Source organism: Bombus vancouverensis, chromosome 2 (genome assembly GCF_051014615.1).
Source record: "Bombus vancouverensis nearcticus chromosome 2, iyBomVanc1_principal, whole genome shotgun sequence".
NCBI lineage: Eukaryota > Metazoa > Arthropoda > Insecta > Hymenoptera > Apidae > Bombus > Bombus vancouverensis.
In genome coordinates, this window is record NC_134912.1 from 14,573,725 (window position 1) to 14,590,070 (window position 16,346).

Genomic DNA, 16,346 nt, shown 5'->3' on the forward strand with positions numbered 1-16,346 from the left:
ACAATACTTGACTCGCGAAGTACATATATCAATATTTTACTATTTACTCATCATCACAGTTCTCTTATCTTTATCTATCTTTCTATTTATTTATCTATCTACCTATCTATCTTTCTCAGACCACATATCATGGCTGTCGCATCTCGGCTACGACCTGAAAAGCCTTGCCCCTCAACTTTTCCCTGACGAGCTTCCAGACAGCCTCGTTCCGCCATCTTTGGGTCCAGGTACTTCCATATTTGGCAAAAAGAAGAGATCCAGAAATCTTGGTGTGCAATCAGGTTTCCTAGCCTACATCGCACAAAGACACTCAGGAGACGCTGTCAGTTTATCAGCGCCACCTCGTTCAGCCCTGAAGAAAGACACCAGTGACTTGATACCCAGTCGCCTGGGTGCAGCCTCGGATCCTCCATTTGGAAAAGGAATCTTGGTTTCAAGGACTGCTGATGGTCAAGCCGTAGTGTCCAGCGTACCAACCGCTAACGCCATCTATGGCGATGTTTTCACCTCCGTATTCAATCGGTCGTATTTCCTTCCGTTCACATTCGTAGTGCACAGTGCGCAGCAGGACGCCTTCTATTTTGTCAAGGAAGAAACTTGGCGAGCTAGTGAAGATCGTGGTCAGTTAAAACGGTTAGGTGGTCAGGTGAATACAACTTTCCACGAAAGCGAGAACGGAAGTGGTAGCAGTTCGCTGATAGACGTGAAGATACATGGCGCCAGCTATATAGTGAACCTGCGTTACGGTACCACAGCTGAGAAAGAGAAACAAAGACTGCTACATCACGCCAAAGCGACTGCCATTCGCAAGGCTTGGCATCGAGAACGCGAAGCACTGAAAGCAAACACACCAACGGCTATTGAGTGGATGGTAGCCGAACAGGACGAGATTCTAAAATCCGGGTCCGCGTCCAATTACGAAGGTGAGTACATCCACGACGCACAACTGTACCCTGAGCTCGCGGAGGATCCATACAACATCCGATTCGTAAAGAAGGCAGTTGACCCGTCGAGCAAGAAACGCCGCAGGAGGAGAGGCGCGCCAACGTGTAAACTCTGGTGGCTAGATAAAATCTGCTAATCGGGTCAAGGTACCGTTAAATCAGGGAGTCCTCCTCTCCTGACACATGCCGTTGCCAGGAGAATTGTCCAATCGTCGAAGTAACAGGAATTTCCGAATTGGCGTAGGTAGAGCGTGTTGTGACGTATTTGGAAGAGTATGAAAAAGAGGATCAGAAACGGATCAAAGAAGAAAGGAATAAGAGGATTAAGCTGCAGCGAGCCAGCTGTCCTCCGTATGAACGTACTGAACACTATCAAAAGAAACAAAAAAAAAGTTTTATACCAAAGTCTATTTGTGTATTTCGAAGATGCCAAAAACATTTAACGTTATATCGATTATATTGTACCGCGATTTAGGGTGTAGTGTGTAAGCATCTCGGAGAAAAGTTGGTCTCCGCGCGCGACCGTGCTATCACAACTCGCGGTTTCTTCGCGAATTAGCAGAAGCATATTATCGTCGTCGGCCATCTTAGGAGAATAGAATACGTTCCGGGAAGCTCACGTCCTTGTAGCAACTACGGGAAACGACAAAGAGCTCGTCAACTTGTTGTTCCCCTGCTCGCGAAACAAGAAAGAGTTCCTTGCGATAACGACTGAGGGAGGAATTGTCGAGGAAAACATGGAACGTGTTTATGTGTGTGTTCATCATTAACGAATGATCATGACGAGACATCGCGTCGTCATTGAACGTGAGGGAAGAACGACGAAAAGAGGAATGCAGGAATGCAGGCCATTCGTCGTTGAGGCGAATCGAGTGAGAGAAACTAGTCAATATATAGCTTTACATTGACGTATAAACTTTTTCCAATAGAATAAGGACACGAGGCGCGATCGTCGATGTACCACGCGAACAAACAAACTTTGTGTAACCCATTCGCCCATTGTTTACCCGCGCGATACCTTAATCGTACTTAGATAAAAAAGAGGATAAAAGATCGATCAAAGAAACGATTCTGTCGAAAATAGATACACAATAGGTACGAACATAACCTATACGGATCGCAAGTGAACGTAAAAGGAATACGCATGCGTGTATCTCAACAATGAATGGCCCTGTATCGAATAGGATCAAGAACAACGTCCTTTGCTAGAAATGACGATTGATCAGCGTCCAAAGTGTCAATGAAACGTGAGAAGATGGTGGAAGAATGTTGGTGTCGTTCGATAGAAGCGGCCGATCAACATGGCGCGTTTCGAATCGATATTCCGAATTTAAAAGGTTAAAGTAGGTGATTGAAAAAGATGAGAGAAAGAGGCGATGTTTATGGTGTATTATAAAAGTGGTGCTTTCTCGCGCGAAGAAGAAAATATCGGTGCAATGTTCGACAATGGTGAGCGTGACTAATTACAGGACGTCGATGTACACGTACACACACACTCACACACACGTACACTGCATAACGTCGCTAACGTATTTTTAACGATGAATGTGTCCTACCCAACTCCCCTCATTTAGCGCTAGCGTCCACTTCCTCGGAAATTGATGTCGCGTCACGTACGAATTGTTGTTCAAAAGAGAGCGAGAGGAAGAAAGAGAAATTCTATCGTCGCGGGAACGATGAACAAGAATACTATAAACAAAGATCTATCACCATTTTGCTTCCTGCGACAAGAATGACTAGGCAGAAAAAAATGTCGGACGAGCCAACCGATGTTTGTATCTTTAAATTAGTATTGAAATGAATGGAGATGTATGCGTGTGTGAGAGAGAAAAAGAGAAAGAAAGAAAGAATAAACTCCATTATCGGTAATAATACGTATACACGAGATATTATTGCATATTTGTGCTTGCTGGATATGAATAACGGAACGTTAACTATGTTTCTTCACTGAATACTAAGTGTGTATATCTAAATTTAATGCTCGTCAGTACCGATCGTTTTTGCTGTGTACTGAACGCCATATACACCTACGTACATAAGAATATTATTTAGCACCAACCTCCACCCTAAAACCCCAGTTACTAGATCACTGCCCGTTCCACGTGCATACGTCTTGAACTTTTCTTAATCCCACCCTTTATACTCCTACTCCGTCCTGCTCTTCGTTCAATTCAAACCGTACCTATTTTTCTTTATCATCTCTTTTCTTTTAATCTCAATTCTGCCCTATTATTTTTCCGCATTTCTTCAAAAAATTTCATACTTGTCATTGAATATTTTGCGAATATGGCTTTAGACAGTGCCGTTCTTAAAACAGATAGATAGCGGTACAGCAACATTATCGTCTGGATAGATGAGAAAAATTTAAAAAACATATAAAAAAAAAGGAATTACCTTACGCTGAATGTATAAACGAAGAAAAATTACAAAGTATATATATATAGAGAGAGAGAGAAAAACAAAGAAAGGGAAGAAAGAAAAAAGAGATTATATAGGAAAGCTTCATAAACGTATTTTTGACTCGAGCGAGTGTTTAGAGCTGCATTGAACATCAAAAATCCTCCAAACTCTGTGGTCCAAGCAAGCTGTCGTGACCTAACGAAATTGAAAATTGATTTCTTCGTCTTTTTTTTACATTTTTTTTTTATATGACTCAAATACGTTAAAAATTTGTCGTTTACATACTCGATATCGTATATATTCGATAATTAACGTGTTCTTTCGTCCTTCCGCCATTATCTCTCGAACTTATGCTGCCAATATCATAATCACACCATGTGGCGGAAGGGCGAGCCGCTTATACGCGATAAAGGACTACGAGAACATTGGTGGTCAAACCACGCATCGATTCATGGATTTCTAAACACTCCACATTCCTTAACCTTGATCCCAACCTGCCCCATTCCTCCGGTTCCCCTATCCTCGAGCCCCAGTTTATTCGTATAATCTATACATACATATATAACGTGTATAACCGTTGAATCGGCAATGGCGTTCAAAGAATCGACTATTTTTTAAAACGGCTAAGAAATGAAATGAAGTATCAAAGTGAGTGTCAAATTATTAAAAGCGGATCAGGTCGGCGCGAGTTGATCAGCGTTTTAAAAGGCGGATTCAACGTGCAGGGTCGCGAGAACCATTTTGTCTCAACTGTACTATTCGAGTAACTAATTAGCACTAAAGAAGAAAAAAATAGTAAAAGAAAAAAGGAACGAAATGAAAAAAAAAAAACAAGTGAACAGATTCGCTCTCTTAACTTCCGTGAAGTTTCATCTCGTCTCGCTAAAAACTTTCTATAAGAGAAACAAAGAAAAAGATAAACGAACGCGTTCCCCCGAAGTTTTCGATCGCGGGGTTTACACGCGAAGCATACTTATAAATACGAGTATAAATATAAATATATAAATATACGTATAAATATATAAATATAAATACTTCTGGAATTAACGGGGTAGAGAAAGCTCGAACGAGAATATGATCGTCATTATTACTAATTATTATTGCATTAATTATCACTACGACGCAAAGATACACGGATTGTACGGGAAACGAACGCGAGATGTCGTTATTAAATAGTTATGGCCGAGCTAGCTGAATCCGTCGGACCACACGTGGTGTACTCGATTCTCGCGAAGCGAACTTCGTCCTTCAATGATACCAAAAATGAAGTCGAGATCAAGAACAACACAGAAGTTTGAGCACAAGTTAGAACATGAGGGTGATCTATTCAGAGTGAGCGAGCAAGAAAAAATGAAAGAGAAACTAGAGAGAGTGCGCGCGTGAAATAAACGTATAAAAGAGATGAATGAATGCGCAATCAGTCATGCTACAGCTACTACGACCACTACCCTAAGTAGATTATGCTACTTCGCCGCTGATCTAATTGTTTACTGTCACGTGTTGCTGTAAACCTAAACTAACGATACGATATATTTTATTTATATAATCTAATCGACTGTATTTATTGTAAATAGTCACGATGTTTGCTATGATATAATATATCTGTAATTGAATGGAACTTGCCTGGAAACTGCGCCCACAGCCCTGTCCTCTATGATCAATGATTCACTGTACACGTATTCACATAAACACAGACCTATACATCAGACTGGCGCGTGTCTCACGCATACACACACACGTATACGGATTCACACAGAGGTACTAGATATTATATGCATATGTATACAATAACACCCGGTTAAGCGTCCATGAATAGGGTCCATGAGAAATGGAGTCTATACCAGAGTCTATCTATATGTATAGGAAAATTAAAAAGTTCAAAAGAAATTCCAAATAGAGATTAAGAATCTAAAAATCACATTGGATTTTATTAGAAAGAAGTGATGGTATATATATATAAATTCCTGATACTTTTATCTTCTCAATCTCTATATTGCTTATTTCTAACGATTCGAAGAAATATTTAAAGTTAAAGAAATTTTTAAGCTCGGTGGTTATCATGGGCTATTCATGATCTACGGAGAAATATACGGAGGAACTAAGGAATTTTTGTGATTTATCCTAATTAAAAAGAAAAGTGGGCGCTTATCTGGGGATTACTGTACATGATAACGAAGATAGATGCCGAGACATTCGTGGGACAAAAACGTAAGGTGCAACGCACAGGCGCTGCTTGCGTGACCTATCGACGATGGGAGAGATAAAGACAGAAAGATTCTGTGTATCGCGTTCGACGAATTACATACATATTACGATGTCAATATTTCGCGTCGCATAATATAACGACGAGATTATCCGCGTCGGAATTTTGCCCATTATTATTATTATTAACTATTACGACGAATTTCGTAAAACCCGGTAAATTCGCTACGCAACAAAGGCCCATTTTCGAGGATGAAAGCGAACGATGGTCAGACAGAATTTTTATAATCTTATTATCCAGCCGTGTCACGCGGTGAAAAAAAAGAAACACCTTCGACGAAACTGCCATCCATCGATCGATGGTTCCATTTGTTAGAGAAACGTGAAGAGAAATTTTTTTCGAAGCAAATTCCGCTGTCATACACGTGTGTCGCGAAAAACCCAAACCAGCATGTCCAGTAACAATTACAATATTACTATCATAAGTACAATATATTAAGTGTTTTCAGAAAATATATGATCTATATATGATAATAAAAGCGAGAAAACGTTTCACAGCGAGTTTGTCATTGTCTCATCTATAGTCATTGATCCTCGTTCACCTTCGCCTCATTCCGACTAAAATTTTACCGTTTCTCGCGTTTTGTCCTGATATTTTTCATTTCGATTACTCAACTTCAATCTTGTCTCTTCATTCTAGCAAGTATACAGAGCACAAGAACGAAACTCATTAACTGAAACAGGAAAATAATTGAGTGACTCTGATCTGCTTTGAGTACAGGCTGTTTCAAAATATGTGGGAAGTATATTTATCGTATACTGTCGTAAAGTTTTTTTGTCATTCTTATATAACGTATTGACACCTAAAATCATGTCTACATATTTTGATAAGTCCCGTATATTCACACAAAGAATTATTCTACTCACTATGGTTAGAAAAATCAACAGCACAGATATACTAATGGTGTGTATATGAGACTTCAGTAATAGTATCGCGTTTTTTAGACATCCTGATTTATATGCCACCGCTTCTGTCATTTGTAAACACTGTAAAAAATTGTTTTTATAAATTCAACATGAATAAGAGGATGAAAGATAATGATATCACGTTTGTTGATATATACAAGATGATTTTTATGAAATAATTAACATCACATTAGAATACAACTGCGTATTACAAAACGGTATATGTATTTCACAATAAGGACTAATATTAGTATAATTTTCCAAAAAAACAAGAAAATGTACTTGTCCGATGGATCTGGAACAACAGCTTGTCGGAATTTCAACGTGATACTTAGCCCAATCCATTGCAGACTTTACTCCACAACATTTCAACTAAAAAAACAGGTTTTCTTAACAGTTGATTTTTGAAAGATAAAAATTTGTACAAGATCTTTCAGAGACATCTTGTGGTAAGTACGAGATACTCTCTTACATATCTGTGGGTATTATCCCAAGCTTCTCTGCTCCAAGACGAAGAATGATATCCTTCGATGGCGGTATTCATGTCAAACTGAATCCTCTTCGTGATTTCTTCGAAAATCCAGAAACTCATTATAGCGCTGATAAATATGATGCAGAGAAATGTCAAGTAACACAAAGCATACTGTAATAAAATAATCTTTTAAGGTTCTTTATCGCCGGTAATGTAATTTCTAGTATTTAAAGACAATGCAATGTACAATATTTAAAAATTTCCTTCTTCTTCGAAGTACACCAAGAATCCCCAATGACGATACTAGTGATCCAATGAAGCTAATAAATAATAGCGATGTAACATGAAAGCGTTGATCTATCAGCCTTGTCATTATTCTATTGTCAGTGAAAATCCATATAGAGGTTACAATGCCAACAATGCCTGCAATCTTTAATTATTTTTTTTTGGGAACAAAGTTCTATTTATAAACCATTAATAATTTGTTACTAATTATATTGTAAAACTCACAAGAGTTGTAATATTGATTATTAAGAAAGCCAGTTTAATACATTGTTGTGGTAAGTCATTATGTGAAAATTTATGAAAGTGCATTCCTAGAAAGTGCGATTTTTTATCGGTGGATACAGTTTCGGTGCTATCAGTGATATCCTCATCATCCTCCGTTTCCGTCTCCTCCTCATTCCCATAATCCCCGTGGTCTGCTGTACCGGTAAAAAATTTGTTCCAGTTCATAAAAATTTATTCCAATGACTAGAATGTAGCTGAGATAATAAATGAATAAAATGACTAAAAAATGATAACAATTCTATGTTAACTATGTGATTCGAAGTTTTTATAACGCTAGCTATTTATTTTCTAATATTGCACATAATGTCCTGATTGTAACGTCATTGAAGTAACTAGATATTGAAACTTTCTCGCGCCAGTTTTATACAAACAGTTGCCAATAAAAGTTACATTTGAAACATTTTTGTGTTTAATGTACGCGTCATTTGGTTAAAATATAACAAAATAAAATGAATAAAAAGCAATTTCCGGCACCTTCTGCTGTAAAAAGAGCAAAATATCGGTAAATACTCGTAATATTTATTTTAACCTCACAAATTCATAGTAACGTTATTCTTACTTTGCCCAAATCTCTCATTGTTTCTCTTGAATAACAAGAACAGACTGTATTAAAACAAATTTGGTCTAAATATTGTTTAATTAATTTACTGTTACCTATTCCATGAATAAAATAAAAACGTGATATAAATAAATTTTTTATTGTGTCTTCATTGTTTTATATCTTTTAATCATTATTATTTTATTACCATATTTCTTTTCCATATTTTATTAATTTTCATATTCACTAATAGAGACGATGATGAAGATGATTATCCTGGTTCATTTGAAGCCGAACTGGCTACTATGGATGAAATGGAAGATGAATTTGGAGATATATCTCAGGTTATGGAAGAGGTATATAAGGATTAAATAATATACTACCTCTTTGTACTGCTAATACACTATAATATGAAATTTTTGCAAAATGATATTTCATCAACATTGATTACTACAGTATTGCATATGTATTAAGAGTAGCATTATATAGTATTATATTAAGAGTAATTTCGATATATCATTAAGTAATATTTCTATTATCCTAGCCACCTGAGGTACAACTAAGTAAAGCAGAAAAAGGAGTGAGTTAATTCGTATAAAAGACATATTTGCTAAGCATACTGTGAATATTAGATGCATCAAACTGTTGAAATGCTATAAACTATGTTATTTGCTAATTTTGTTATGATATGTGTCTTTTCATTCATATAATAACACATTTTTTCAATTATTACCACCATTTAATTTATATTATGTTCATAAATAATATTAAATTTGATTTATTATAATTCACTCAATGCTAGAAAAGTTGTGTTTTATTTGCAGGCTTATTTTAATTTGTGCTTGCTAAATGCTTTTCCTTGTACATGTATTTGATTATTTTTATGTATTACATATTTTGTTATGTAAACTTATTATATAGCATACATTCATTGTTTAATGAATTTGTATTCTTATCAGGGTCCTGCACAAGAAAATACATATTCGAAATGGAGTAGACCTCCACCTCCAGAGTTAAATCCACAAAAAGATGCATTAATCTTTCAGCAAATAGAAATAGACCATTATAACGGTAATTAATACAACAAATAAACAAATTCTATCCAACTACTCCAAATTAGTTAAATTGTATTTTTTTTAAGGTATACCATTGCCTGGAATGCCTGGCAGTAACATACCTCCTGTACCAATAATGAGGATGTTTGGTGTTACAGAATTAGGAAACTCAGTTTGTTGTCATGTACATGGATTTAATCCTTATTTATATGTCACAGCACCACAAAATTTTAATGAACATCATTGTAGATTATTTAAGGTATATAATTCTAGAAATTAGTAGTAGTAATTAAAAAGATTTTTTAAAGTAGTAGTCACAATTCGTAGTATGATCTCAATATATTATTTAGGAAGCTCTAAACAAGGCTATGTTAAAAGATATGAGGTCAAATCCAGAGAATATTCAAGAGGCTGTATTAGCTGTTGAGCGATTGTATAAACAAAATATGTATGGCTACACAGGAAACGAAAAATCGTTGTTTTTAAAAATTACAGTGGCACTTCCAAGACTAGTAGCACGTTGTAAGAAAGTGGTAGAAGAAGAGACCATTTTATCCGAATTTAATCATTGCTATAGGGCTTTCGAAAGTAACATTGATTTTGATATTAGGTGTGTAATTGCATCATGTTTTCTATTTTTTAAATATCTGTTTCTCATTCCTGTCTAACTAGATAATTATTTATTTAAGATTTATGGTTGACACATCAGTAGTTGGATGTTCATGGATTGAATTACCACCAAAAACTTGGAAACTTCGACAGCATAATGGACATAATTTACCCTTTACTTCAAGGTGCCAGTTGGAAGTAGATATTGCATGGGATGCTTTCATTGCTCATGCTCCTCAAGGAGAATGGTCGAAAATTGCACCATTTAGAATTCTTAGTTTTGATATTGAATGCGCGGGTCGCAAAGGTAAAATTTAGCTCTTGATTGAATATTCTTTTATATGTATAGGTATTTTATTATTTTTATGTATAGGTATTTTTCCTGAGCCAAATCATGATCCCGTTATACAAATTGCAAATATGGTGATAAGACAAGGAGAAGCAGAACCTTTTTTACGAAATATTTTTACTCTCGATACATGTGCACCAATTGTTGGTTGCCAAGTTTTAAGTTTTGAGAAAGAACAAAAAATGTTAGAGGTATGAATATATCCAAAATTTAATTTTTGAATTTAGATCGTAAAACAATTAGTAAAAATAAAATAGTATATTTTCAGTCGGTGACATTTTATTTTTCATAGAAATGGGCGGATTTCGTGAGACAGTTAGATCCCGATATTTTTACAGGATATAACATAAATAATTTTGACTTTCCTTATCTGATTAATCGTGCAAAACATCTCAACGTGAGAGACTTTTACTTTCTTGGTCGAATAAAAAATATAAAGTCAGTAATTAAAACTCAAGTACTTCAAAGCAAACAGATGGGTCGACGTGAAAATAAATCCATTAATTTTGAAGGGAGAGTTCCATTTGATCTATTACTGGTAAAACTAATTATACTAAAAATTATTATAAATTACTACATTTAACTGTACATTAAGTTTACATTCACATCTAGGTATTGGTTAGAGATTATAAATTAAGATCTTATACTCTAAATGCCGTTTCATATCATTTTCTACAAGAGCAAAAGGAAGATGTCCATCATAGTATTATCACGGATTTGCAAAATGGTAATGCGCAAACACGTCGAAGACTTGCCGTTTACTGTTTGAAAGATGCATATTTACCACTTAGATTGTTGGATAAATTAATGTGTATTTTCATCTACATGGAAATGGCAAGAGTCACTGGAGTTTCCATATGTAGTTTACTAACTCGGGGGCAACAAATAAAAGTTGTGTCGCAATTATTACGAAAGGTAATTCTTCTTTTTTATCTCTTTAGAAAGTTATGCCACAAATATGTAATTTCAGACTCGAGAAAAAGACTACTTAATCCCAGTCCATCGGAGTCAAGCTAGCGACGAACAGTTCGAAGGCGCAACAGTTATAGAACCAAAACGAGGATATTATAGCGATCCTATTGCAACTTTAGATTTCAGTTCTCTGTATCCCAGTATTATCATGGCTCACAATCTATGTTACACTACATTGTTAAAACGCGATACGGAAATTAAACTTAAAATTGATTCAGATGACATTACTGTAACTCCAAGTGACTCAAAATTTGTTAAAGCTACTCTTAGAAAAGGAATTCTTCCAGAAATCCTAGAAAGTCTTTTGTCGGCTAGAAAAGCAGCAAAAGTTGAACTGAAGAAAGAAACCGATCCATTGAAACAAAAGGTTTTGGATGGTAGACAATATGCTTTGAAAGTATCTGCTAATTCTGTGTATGGTTTCACTGGTGCGCAAATGGGGAAATTACCCTGTTTAGACATTTCTGCTGTAAGATTTTAATATTTCGACTTCTTAGTAATCTGCGTTTTACTTACTTTCATAAGAAAATGGTTAATTTTCAGAGTGTTACCGCATATGGACGTACTATGATAGAACGAACAAAGCAAGAAGTAGAAGAACAATATTGCGTTTCCAAAGGATATAAAAATGACGCAGTAGTCGTATACGGAGATACTGACTCTGTTATGATAAAGTTTGGTGTGAAAACAGTCGAAGAGGCAATGGAACTCGGCCGTGAAGCAGCGGAATATGTGTCCTCAAAGTTTTTGAAACCGATAAAACTGGAATTTGAAAAAGTATACTTTCCATACCTGTTAATTAACAAGAAACGATACGCTGGTCTATATTTTACCCGTCCAGACAAATACGATAAAATGGATTGTAAAGGTTTAGAAACTGTACGAAGAGATAATTGTCCATTAGTAGCAAACATGATGAATACCTGTTTACAAAAATTACTGATTGATAGGTAATTAAATATTATATTTAAATTATTACAATTAAAACTAATCTAATTTTCTATTTTTGTTCCTTTTTTATAGAAATCCCAATGATGCGCTGAATTATGCAAAACAGATTATAAGCGATCTTTTATGTAATCGTATAGATATCTCTCAATTAGTAGTTACAAAAGAATTAACTAAGACTGATTACGCGGCTAAGCAAGCGCATGTTGAATTAGCAGCCAAAATGAAAAAACGAGATGCCGGAAATGCGCCAAAGCTTGGTGACAGAGTTCCATATGTTTTCATACGAGCAGCTAAAGGTACACCGGCTTATCAAAAGGCTGAAGATCCCATCTATGTCTTAGAAAATAATGTTCCTATAGATACAAATTATTACTTGGAAAATCAATTAGCCAAACCACTAGTACGTATTTTTGAACCAATTCTGGGCGAAAAGGCTGAATCACTTTTGTTGAAAGGAGATCATACGCGCACAAAATCCGTTGTTACGTCGAAAGTCGGTGCTCTATCTGCATTTACACGTAAAAAAGAAATATGCTTGGGTTGCAAAGCAGTTTTAACACCGGAAAGAGAAAAGATGGCATTGTGTAAATATTGTGAACCAAAAGAAGCAGAATTATATCAAACCGAATTATATCTTGGTAGAAAATTAGAAGAAAAATTCTGTAGATTATGGACGGAATGTCAAAGATGTCAGGGAAGTCTTCATCAGGAAGTGCTATGCACAAGGTTCGTTCTATAATCAACTAGTGTACATTTCTATTGTGTATGTGTGATAGTAAATCTAATATTATATTCTTTTAGCCGTGATTGTCCAATATTTTATATGAGAAAGAAAGTTCAAATGGAATTAGATACACAAATGATACGAATTGAAAGGTTTGGAATTCCAACATGGTAAAGTTAGATAGATTAAAAAACGTAACAGGTATGTTTATAATTGTTTCTTGCACATGCAAAAAAAATCGCTATTTCATAATTTCAATGCAAAATTAAGATATAGTTATTCACAAATATTATATAATTAACATAAAATATTTAATCCTTTTTGCAAGTTTTTGTACAAATTATGTATCAAAAATTTATAAATTTGTATAATAATTAATATAGCGATATTATTCGCTATAATTGCATATATATATATGTAAATCGAAAAATCTTTTTCTGTATATATATATATAAAACACATTTTACTTACACTTAAAAAATTATATTTTATAAAATATAAATGCAGTTAATATTTATGGAATATTTATTATGAAATGGTATTTATAAAGATTTTTAAATACATAAATTAATTATCAAATTTTAGTACACTGCTCAAGTAGTTTATTTGAATAATGTACTTAATTATTTAATATTATTTGGCAATAAAATTAAATAATGCACTATTAAATAAAAACTAACAAAATGTATTTTATTTTTCTCAAATATTAATTTCAAATGTCTTGTTTTTTACTAACTAATCTTGTTCTTTTACGGTAGTATTATATCGTTCAAATCCTCTGTATTAAATTTATAAACATTATTGTGCTTTAATTTACGCCAAATCTTCATATAATTTTTTGTATTGTGTTTTTTATAAAAGAGAACGTTTTACATATGTATCTTAACGGTATATGAATGAAATTAAATCAGTTACACATATTTACATAACTATTCACACAGTATGTCAGAATGTTGACATTTCAAACAATTACCAATTTTACTGCAATATTTATAAATGATCTTTTTGGCTAATATAAGTAATAGATATATTTATCTATATCAATATACATTACACATACCATTGCCAATATAATAATAAATTTATAATTTTGCAAATTGTTTATTAAATGCCGATAAACTTTGTATTGCCTTGTATAGTAACAAAAATTATTTATCCAAAGAATGTTATGATATCATTAGGTAATAAAAGCTGCGTAGTATAGCAATGATAAAATCATCCGACAATGGTGCGGAAAAAAATATTTAGATTGAACAAATCTCTATGTTTACTTTATTTCAAGTTGTGTAGAAAGATAAAATTTTTGGTACTTTTATTCCTTGCTTCACATTACGAAAATTGTGACAAATTATAGAATCGCCTTCCGATAGAAGACTATTTAAAATATAGTTTTAATAAATAGACAGAATGAAGTGCCCATCTTTGCATGGGTCGTTTAATTTGACAGTCATATGACTAGTCTCCTTAATAAGGCTTGGGTAGAAAAATTTTTTAATAATATTAATCATTTTCTACTTTGCAGTGCATTTGACAACCAGTCCATTGCTTGATCAAGTCCTTCACCTTTTGTTGCAGACGTTTTAAAGATTTGGAATGTTCTGTTTTTAAGAGCATCTAATCCAAGTGCTTGATGCACCTCTGCAACACTTAAACATCCTGCCATATCTTGTTTATTTGCCAGGACCACTAAAATAGCACTTTGCAATTCTTCTTCCTAAACATACACAGAAATATATATATTTATGTTTTTTATAGTTTTAACATGGTATTATATTATTATTTTGTATGTTAGGAACACTATATTAAATCAGTTTATTGTATGATGTATTTTATATTGAACGAATGATGATGAATTGATTTTCTATATTTCTAATACAAAAAAAATAGTTACCCTCAACATATAAATTAATTCATCTTTTGATATGCCTATCCTATCCTTATCTGCAGAATCCACAACATAAATTATTGCATCCGTGTTTGAGTAATAACACCTCCAATATGGTCTGTAAATTTGAAATATAATTACATTTAATAAATGTAATGTGTAATGTAATTCTCATTAATCAATGTCATGTAGTTCTCATAAATATTACATCATTTCAAAATATTAAACCAAGTGAAACTAAAACTATATTTGAATTCACATATATTATATAACATACCGTATACTAGTTTGACCTCCCAGATCCCATACTTGAAATTTTAAATTTTTATATGTAACCTGTTCTACGTTAAATCCTATAGTAGGTATTGTTGTAACCACTTCACCAACCTGCAATCTGATAGATATAAGATTGAAAACAAAATATTACATACATAGTGTATCACATGTAAGTTTTAAATTTATGTCACATAAACATACACTTAATGTTTGATTATAAACATTATTGGATACAAATGTTGAAACACAAAATAGATAAACTATTCGTATGTAGAAATAAGTAATGTATGAAGAAATAATTGCAACGTGATAGCACATGGAGAATGTGTATATATTAAAACATAAACTGTCAAGTAAAACATAGCAGAGCTTGTCAATGTGAAGCACACCTGTACAAGATCGTAGTTTTTCCGGCTCCATCTAAGCCTAGAATTAAAATCCGCATCTCCCGGCTGCCGAGTAAATTACGAAAATAACTGAGTAATCCACCTGGAAAGACAAAAGTGCCAAAATTACATCGAAATATTAATGGAGAAAATCTTAACGAATTATACACCGACCAAATTTGTATTCACACGATAAGATTCGGTCCCGATTTCAGAAACATGTACCTTCATGAATTATCACACAACTCACCCATATCTCGATTACGTATTATTTCCAATTCATATAGTATAAATTAAGATTTATTGTCAAATATAATAATCACAATTGTATCCAAGTAACCGGGGCGCACACCCCTTTGACTGTCCACGGATGCAGTCCGCTTCAGATCACTTGCTGACTTGTGTCGTTACCGAACTTGCTTGAAGTTGTTTCTGTTCTCTGTGTATCTTCGATAGATCAAATAATGCATAAATTGCTATATTCAGCGTACAGTACTGCTTTGTGAACTGACCATGCTTCACCAATTGACCATCGCTGTCCCCGCCATTTCTTTTATTTCACTATGTTCTCTGGGTTCTTTTGCACACATATGATTGAATTAATATTATTAACGAAATTTTGCAAGTTACAAATTATAAGTTACCGGCGTTAATAAATTCTCTCCTTAATAGTAACAAGTTTGGTAATTAAATAAAGATTTATAAATGAATTTTATAAACTATAGAAATCAATCCTGTTTAACATAAAATTCTAAAATTATAGAAATCTGTTTATAGAAATATCTGTATGATAGAAATCTATAAATTATACTTGTTAATTCACTAATATTATTAATTAGTGTATATTGTGTAAGAAAGCCCTGAAATACTGTCCCTTGTTAACTGGCCAAATTTGGTCCTGACTCACGGTCAATTCATAAGACATACTATATTTTTATGTGACTTGATTATTAAATAATATATACTTTGTTTTTTTGTTAAATAAATTAACATATAGAATTTGTGAAATAAACCTTTTCGAAAACTGAAATTTTTTTTTCAAAATCT

General features: G+C 33.8%; 4 protein-coding genes across 11 annotated transcripts in view; 2 read left to right on the forward strand and 2 right to left on the reverse strand.

The window, feature by feature from the left end:
- Positions 1–4,962, forward strand: part of Ten-a (Teneurin-a transmembrane protein) — a 113,553-nt gene extending 108,591 nt beyond the window's left edge. For all 4 annotated transcript variants that reach the window (XM_033345371.2, XM_076624303.1, XM_076624307.1 and 1 more), the window contains one exon: positions 120–4,962. In XM_033345371.2, coding sequence (XP_033201262.2) covers positions 120–1,081 — 962 coding nt within the window. In that variant the 3' untranslated portion in view covers positions 1,082–4,962. The remainder of the gene's footprint in view (positions 1–119) is intronic.
- LOC117163257 (tetraspanin-11) lies at positions 4,143–7,898 on the reverse strand. Of its 2 annotated transcripts, XM_033345375.2 has the most exons (6): positions 7,495–7,898; positions 7,232–7,414; positions 6,985–7,155; positions 6,795–6,884; positions 6,474–6,593; positions 4,143–6,280 (listed from the first exon to the last, which is right to left on the reverse strand). In XM_033345375.2, exons 1-6 carry the CDS (start codon positions 7,717–7,719, stop codon positions 6,224–6,226), a joined length of 846 nt encoding a protein of 281 aa, XP_033201266.2. In that variant the 5' UTR covers positions 7,720–7,898; the 3' UTR covers positions 4,143–6,223. The 2 variants fall into 2 exon arrangements, with proteins under 2 accessions (XP_033201266.2, XP_033201265.2); XM_033345374.2 differs by having other exon boundaries at positions 4,143–6,593.
- On the forward strand, positions 7,879–14,572 carry PolD1 (DNA polymerase delta 1, catalytic subunit). 3 transcript variants are annotated; one of them, XM_033345372.2, is made up of 15 exons: positions 7,879–8,056; positions 8,346–8,448; positions 8,637–8,672; positions 9,052–9,163; positions 9,234–9,406; positions 9,498–9,757; positions 9,837–10,063; positions 10,130–10,296; positions 10,398–10,643; positions 10,718–11,020; positions 11,076–11,546; positions 11,621–12,027; positions 12,101–12,754; positions 12,830–12,953; positions 14,275–14,572. In XM_033345372.2, exons 1-14 carry the CDS (start codon positions 8,004–8,006, stop codon positions 12,924–12,926), a joined length of 3,309 nt encoding a protein of 1,102 aa, XP_033201263.2. In that variant the 5' UTR covers positions 7,879–8,003; the 3' UTR covers positions 12,927–12,953; positions 14,275–14,572. The 3 variants fall into 3 exon arrangements, with proteins under 3 accessions (XP_033201263.2, XP_076480436.1, XP_033201264.2); XM_076624321.1 differs by having other exon boundaries at positions 14,328–14,572; XM_033345373.2 differs by lacking the exon at positions 8,637–8,672.
- Arl1 (ADP ribosylation factor-like 1) lies at positions 13,996–15,727 on the reverse strand. Of its 2 annotated transcripts, none has more exons than XM_076624349.1 (5): positions 15,525–15,727; positions 15,303–15,402; positions 14,915–15,031; positions 14,644–14,755; positions 13,996–14,466 (listed from the first exon to the last, which is right to left on the reverse strand). In XM_076624349.1, exons 2-5 carry the CDS (start codon positions 15,356–15,358, stop codon positions 14,257–14,259), a joined length of 495 nt encoding a protein of 164 aa, XP_076480464.1. In that variant the 5' UTR covers positions 15,359–15,402; positions 15,525–15,727; the 3' UTR covers positions 13,996–14,256. The 2 variants fall into 2 exon arrangements, with proteins under 2 accessions (XP_076480464.1, XP_033201267.1); XM_033345376.2 differs by having other exon boundaries at positions 15,550–15,726.
- Positions 15,728–16,346: the final 619 nt, after the last annotated feature.

What these genes read in the sequence shown, in the direction of transcription:
- LOC117163257 (XM_033345374.2), bottom strand. Translation starts at nt 7,719, where the DNA reads ATGAACTGGAACAAATTTTTTACCGGTACAGCAGACCACGGGGATTAT. An exon ending in GAAGGAAATTTTTAAATATT is followed by an intron (nt 7,156 to 7,231) that starts GTACATTGCATT and finishes ATTTTATTACAG; the next exon opens with TATGCTTTGTGTTACTTGAC. An exon ending in GTTCCAGATCCATCGGACAA is followed by an intron (nt 6,594 to 6,794) that starts GTACATTTTCTT and finishes AATTTTTTACAG; the next exon opens with TGTTTACAAATGACAGAAGC.
- PolD1 (XM_033345372.2), top strand. Translation starts at nt 8,004, where the DNA reads ATGAATAAAAAGCAATTTCCGGCACCTTCTGCTGTAAAAAGAGCAAAA. An exon ending in AAGAACAAAAAATGTTAGAG is followed by an intron (nt 10,297 to 10,397) that starts GTATGAATATAT and finishes TATTTTTCATAG; the next exon opens with AAATGGGCGGATTTCGTGAG. An exon ending in CAGGAAGTGCTATGCACAAG is followed by an intron (nt 12,755 to 12,829) that starts GTTCGTTCTATA and finishes ATATTCTTTTAG; the next exon opens with CCGTGATTGTCCAATATTTT.
- Arl1 (XM_033345376.2), bottom strand. An exon ending in GGAGGTCAAACTAGTATACG is followed by an intron (nt 14,756 to 14,914) that starts GTATGTTATATA and finishes TCAAATTTACAG; the next exon opens with ACCATATTGGAGGTGTTATT. An exon ending in AATTAATTTATATGTTGAGG is followed by an intron (nt 14,467 to 14,643) that starts GTAACTATTTTT and finishes GTGTATGTTTAG; the next exon opens with GAAGAAGAATTGCAAAGTGC.